We start from the raw sequence: 5,688 nt of genomic DNA, 5'->3' as shown, positions 1-5,688 counted from the left end.
CAGGGGAGTGGGTACCAGCGGGATGCCGGGCGGCGGGGCTGCGGGAGGAGTTTACAGCAGGGTGGCACCTTCCATGCCCCCTCCGATGCCCCCCCCTCTCCCCCAAATCCTCCCCCCGCTGCCTACCCCGGCGCTATTTGAAGTGGGATAAGAAATGCTCGACGGGGTAACGGGGGGAATCGATGCCCAGCGCCTGGCACAGCCCCAGCAGGCGCAGGCAGGCCTCTGCCCGCGTGCCCCCCTGGCACGCCACGCTCAGGCAGGGCTCCTCGTACTCCCCGGCCCCCCCGGGTTCCTCGAAGAGCCGGTTGAGCCTCACAAGACCCCTCTCTTGCAACCCCAACAACGTTTCCAGTCCCCCCCCCACCCCGCTACCCCCCAACACCCCTCCGTGCTCCGACCCCAAACACATCACCCCCGCCAAGTGGGTACGGGGCACGGGGCGAGCGGGCAAAACGGGGGGTAGCCCAAGGGCTACCAAAACGGCTGCCAAGAGGAGGTCGGGGCCGTAGACCTCCCGGATCCAGTCGCGGAGGTAGAACCCCCCCATGCGGGGGTTGATCTCCAACAAACGGGGACCGGCGGGGCCCAGTTTGAGCTCCACGTTGAAGACCCCGTCCCGTAAGCCACATGCCAGGCAGCACTGGAAAGCTGCCCGCACCAGTTGGGCACAGCGGTCGGGGGGCAAGCAAGAGGGCAAGCAGGCGGCCGTCTCCAGGAAAGCGGGCAAGCGGGTGGGTCCGTTATCGGACACCCAAGCCCCCAAAAGACGCCCTTGGAAGACCACCAGGTCCACGTCGTGCTCGGTGCCCGGCACGTACTCCATCAGCAGCATGGCATTGCCCCAACCCAAACCGATGCCCGGGTGGTCGGCGTCATCCCGTAGGTCACGCCAGAGGCGGGCGGCGTGAGCGTGGCACTGCCCGGGGGTCTCCACCAAACGCACCCCCACCCCACCGGCCCCAAACTCCAGTTTGGCCACGGCGGGGAAAGGGACGGTGCCCGCTGCCCGCTCCACGTCCCCGTGGCTCCGCAGCCGGCGGCACGGCACGGCGAAGGTGGAAGGGGGTGGGCGACCACCCCGGCATCTCTGGAGGTGTTGGTGGGTCCGGCTCTTCTGCTTGGCCACCCGGACGGCGGCGGGCGAGTTGCCGGGCAAGCCCAGGCGTTGGCACACCAGTGCGGCCAGTACCACGCAGTCGTCCCAGTAGGAGAGGCAGGCGTGGGGCCGCAGCCCCCGGGAGCGCAGCAGCTCCGTCACCCGCTCGGCGTGTTCCTCGTCCCGCCGGTGCTCCCGGCTGTCGTAGGGCAGGAAGGTCTCCACCAGCCCCGCCGCAAAGTGCTCCGGGTCCGACTCCACCAGGTGGATCTGCGGGCACGGGGAGGTGTCACTGTGGTGGGATGGGAGGTGGCACGGGGTGGCACGGGGACCGCGGCTCGGCCACCCGCCCCTGCCACTGGGACAATGAGCTGGGTGGAGGGACTGGGTGCTGCTACGGTGCAACAGGTTCACTCTGAAACCTACTGATGGACAGTGTTCCCTCTGAAGCCTACTGATGGCCAACTTTCTCTCTGAAGCCTACTGATGTCCAGCGTTCACTCTGAAGCCTACTGATGGCCAACGGTCACTCTGAAGCCTATTGATGAACGGTCACTCTGAAGCCTACTGATGGCCAACATTCACTCTGAAGCCTATGGATGGCCAACGTTCACTTTGAAGCCTACTGATGGACAGTGTTCACTTTGAAGCCTACTGATGGACAGTGTTCACTCTGAAGCCTACTGATGAACAGCGTTCACTCTGAAACCTGCTGATGGCCAACGTTCACTCTTAAGCCTACTGATGGCCAGCATTCACGCTGAAATCTACAGATGGCCAATGTTCACTCAAACCTACTGATGGCCAATGTTCTTTCTGAAGCCTACTGATGGACAGCATTCACTCTGAAACCTGCTGATGGCCAGTGTTCACTCTGAAGCCTACTGATGGCCAACGTTCACTCTGAAGCCTATAGATGGCCAATGTTCACCCTGAAGCCTATTGATGGCCAGTGCTCACTTTGAAACCTACTGATGGACAGTGTTCACTCTGAAACCTGCTGATGGCCAACGTTCACGCTGAAACCTGCTGATGGCCAGCATTCACACTGAAACCAATGGATGGGTAATGTTCACCCTGAAGCCTACTGATGGCCAATGTTCACTCTGAAACCTACTAATGGACAGTGTTCACTCAAACCTACTGATGGCCAATGTTCACTCTGAAGCTTACTGATGGCTAGCATTCACTCTGAAACTTACGGATGGCCAGTGTTCACTCTGAAGCCTACTGATGGCCAATGTTCACTCTGAAACCTACTGATGGCCAACGGTCACTCTGAAACCCACTGACGAACAGCATTCACTCTGAAGCCTACTGATGGCCAACGTTCACTATGAAACCTACTGATGGACAGCGTTCACTCTGAAACCTACTGATGGCCAACATTGACACTGAAACCTATTGATGGCCAATGTTCACTCTGAAACCTACTGATGGCCAATGTTCACTCTTAAGCCTACTGATGGACAGCATTCACGCTGAAACCTATGGATGGCCAATGTTCACTCTGAAACCTGCTGATGGACAGTGTTCACTCAAACTTGCTGATGGACAGTGTTCACTCTGAAACCTGCTGATGGACAGTGTTCACTCAAACCTACTGAAGGACAGCGTTCACTCTGAAGCCTACTGATGGCCAGCGTTCACTCTGAAACCTGCTGATGGACAGTGTTCACTCAAACCTACTGATGGCCAATGTTCACTCTGAAACCTACTGATGGCCAGTGTTCACTCTGGAGCCTACTGATGGCCAACGTTCTCTCTGAAGCCTACTGATGGCCAATGTTCACTCTGAAACCTGCTGATGGCCAACGTTCACTCTGAAACCTACTGATGGCCAACGTTCTCTCTGAAGCCTACTGAAGGACAGTGTTCACTATGAAACCTGCTGATGGACAGTGTTCACTCAAACCTACTGATGGCCAATGTTCACTCTGAAACCTATGGATGGCCAATGTTCACTCTGAAGCCTACTGATGACCAATGTTCACTCTGAAGCCTACTGATGGCCAAGCCTCCTTACCCTCAGGCCGTAGTTGCGGGCCGCCTCCCAGACGAAGCTCTTGCTGACGCCACCGGCCCCGATGAGCAGGATGTCCTTGCCCTCCACCAGGTGACACTGCGCCCGGTGCAGCAGGGCCTCGGCCAGCAGCCGGGGCAGGTCACCGTGGGGCTCCCCCACAGCGCGCCCCATGGCGTCGGCTAGCAGGCAGGTCTCCAGGCACCTTTGGCTGTTGGTGGACAGGGCCACCAGCTCCAGGGCGTCATCCACGCACGCCAGCAAGAAGTCCACGCCTGGGGACGATGACACCGCGCTCAGCACCATGGGGGGACAGTGCCACCACCATGGGGTGACCCCTGGGGGACCCCGTGCTCACCCAGGAGGTCAGTGTGGGCGCGGGCACCACCGCGCTGCTGAGGGCTCAGCTCGGCCTCGGCGGCCAGGAGGGCGGCCATGGCGGCCTCGGAGGCCACCCGGAGCCGCGTGGCCAGTGCCTGCCGCTGGCTGGTGGCCACCACCCCCCACTGCTGCAGGCTGGAGTCCAGGCCCTGGGGCAGCGTCGCCCCGTGCCGCACCGGCGCCTCCGCACGTCCCACGCCGCACGCCACCTGTGGGGACACGCCAACACGGGCATGGGGACACGGACGGCCACCCCGTTGCCTGGGGACATGGGCTGCCACCAGGGCATGGGGACATTGATGGTCATCGGGGCATGGGGACATGGGTGGCCACCATAGCTTGGGGACATGGACTCCCACCGGGGCATGGGGACATTGATGGTCATCAGGGCATGGGGACATAGATGGTCATTGTAGCCTGGGGACATGAGGTGCCACCAGCATATGGGGACATTGATGGTCACTGTAGCCTGGGGACATGGGCTACCATCAGGGCATGGGGACATTAATGGTCATCGGGGCATGGGGACATGGGTGGCCACCATAGCTTGGGGGCATGAGGTGCCGCCAGGGCATGGGGACATTGATGGTCATCAGGACATGGATGGCCACCATAGGTTGGGGATGTGGGCTGCCACCAGGGCATGGGGACATTGATGGTCATCAGCGTATGGGGACATAGATGGTCACTGTAGCCTGGGGACATGGGCTACCATCAGGGCATGGGGACATTAATGGTCATCAGGGCATGGGGACATGGGTGGCCACCATAGCGTGGGGGCATGAGCTGCCACTAGGGCATGGGGACATTGATGGTCATCAGGGCATGGGGACATGGATGGCCACCATAGCTTGGGGGCATGAGGTGCCGCCAGGGCATGGGGACATGGATGGCCACCATAGCTTGGGGGCATGGGCTACCACCAGGGCATGGGGACATGCATGGTCACCATGGCCTGGGGAAATGGGCTGCCAGGGTATCAAGACATGGATGGCCACCAGGGCATGGGGACATGGATGGCCACCATAACTGGGGGACGTGGGCTGCCACCAAGGTATGGGGAGCTGGGCTGCCATCCTGTAGACTGGGGACACAATGATGCAAAGCATGGGGACATTGATGGCCACCATAGCCTGAGGACACACAAGGCCACCAGACAGCATGGGGACATGGATGGCCACCAGGGCCTGAGAATATGCAGGACCACTAGGACATGGGGACAAGTGCCACCACCACATAGCCTGGTGGGACACCATGGCCACCACCCCCCACCCACCTGAAGGGGAGGACCCCGGGGTGTGGGAGAGGGGGGGTCGTACCTGGCAGAGCTGGGGCCGGTCCCCCCAGGACCTGCAGACCAGGGTGCAGATGCGCAGGGCCACCGGCAGCCGTGGGGCTGGGCTGCCTGGGGGGCGAGGGACAGGGCAGGCACGGCCGCCGCCCGGGGACGGGGGTCCCTGCCCAACCTCCCCCCCACCTCCACCCCACCTCGTGGGCTTCTGGGACCCCCTGTGGCACTTTGGTGGTCCCAGCCAACCCCAACCCCAGGGGACCATGAGGGTCCAGGGTGGCCATCTTCCCCCCAACTCTAGGGGACACTGGGGGTCCAGGGTGACCTTCTCCCCCCCAACCCCAGGGAACTGTGGTGTCCAGGTGGACCTTCTCCTCCACCCCAGGGGACCATGAGGGTTGAGAGTGGCCACCTTCCTCCCAACTCTACGGGACACTGGGGGTCCAGGGTGACCTTATCCCCCACCCCAGGGGACTTTGGGGTCCAGGGTGACCTTCTCCCCCCACCCCAGGGGACCATGAGGGTCCAAGGTGACTTTATCCCTCAACCCAGGGGACTTTGGGGTCCAGGGTGACCCTCTCCCCCACCCCAGGGGACTTTGGGGTCTAGGGTGACCTTCTCTCCCACCCCAGGGGACCATGAGGGTCCAAGGTGGCCACCTTCATGCCCTGCCCCAGGAGCCCAGGAGTTTGGTTGCCCCGATGGCCACCTCCCCACCCACCCACCCTAGGGAATGGCCACGTGGCCAGCACAGCCACAGGGACCCAAGGGACCCCGGGGGGACCCTTCCCTCCCCTCCCAGGGTGGTGGGCACCCGAGGGCGGGGGTCTTACGTGGGGGGGGCACGGGCAGGCGGGCGGTGGGCACCAGGGCCTCCAGCAGGACGGGGGCCTC

General features: G+C 62.1%; 2 protein-coding genes across 2 annotated transcripts in view; both read right to left on the bottom strand.

The window, feature by feature from the left end:
* Positions 1–121: 121 nt before the first annotated feature.
* The window catches only part of LOC106891918 (carnosine synthase 1-like), a 28,177-nt gene continuing 22,610 nt past the window's right edge, over positions 122–5,688 (bottom strand). Inside the window, exon 9 of the mRNA XM_014948748.1 lies at positions 122–1,369. Coding sequence (XP_014804234.1) covers positions 134–1,369 — 1,236 coding nt within the window. The 3' untranslated portion in view covers positions 122–133. The remainder of the gene's footprint in view (positions 1,370–5,688) is intronic.
* On the bottom strand, positions 2,837–5,603 carry LOC106891901 (carnosine synthase 1-like). Its single transcript, XM_014948731.1, has 4 exons — positions 5,536–5,603; positions 4,823–5,503; positions 3,481–3,712; positions 2,837–3,397 (listed from the first exon to the last, which is right to left on the bottom strand). Exons 2-4 carry the CDS (start codon positions 5,057–5,059, stop codon positions 3,102–3,104), a joined length of 765 nt encoding a protein of 254 aa, XP_014804217.1. The 5' UTR covers positions 5,060–5,503; positions 5,536–5,603; the 3' UTR covers positions 2,837–3,101.

This window comes from Calidris pugnax, unplaced genomic scaffold (genome assembly GCF_001431845.1).
Source record: "Calidris pugnax isolate Ruff unplaced genomic scaffold, ASM143184v1 scaffold107, whole genome shotgun sequence".
Lineage (NCBI taxonomy): Eukaryota > Metazoa > Chordata > Aves > Charadriiformes > Scolopacidae > Calidris > Calidris pugnax.
Note: the sequence above shows the minus strand (reverse complement) of the source record. Positions and strands in the feature narration are given on the sequence as shown.

What these genes read in the sequence shown, in the direction of transcription:
- LOC106891901 (XM_014948731.1), bottom strand. Translation starts at nt 5,059, where the DNA reads ATGGTCCCCTGGGGTTGGGGTTGGCTGGGACCACCAAAGTGCCACAGG. An exon ending in ACCGGCCCCAGCTCTGCCAG is followed by an intron (nt 3,713 to 4,822) that starts GTACGACCCCCC and finishes GTGTCCCCACAG; the next exon opens with GTGGCGTGCGGCGTGGGACG. An exon ending in CGCCCACACTGACCTCCTGG is followed by an intron (nt 3,398 to 3,480) that starts GTGAGCACGGGG and finishes CATCGTCCCCAG; the next exon opens with GCGTGGACTTCTTGCTGGCG.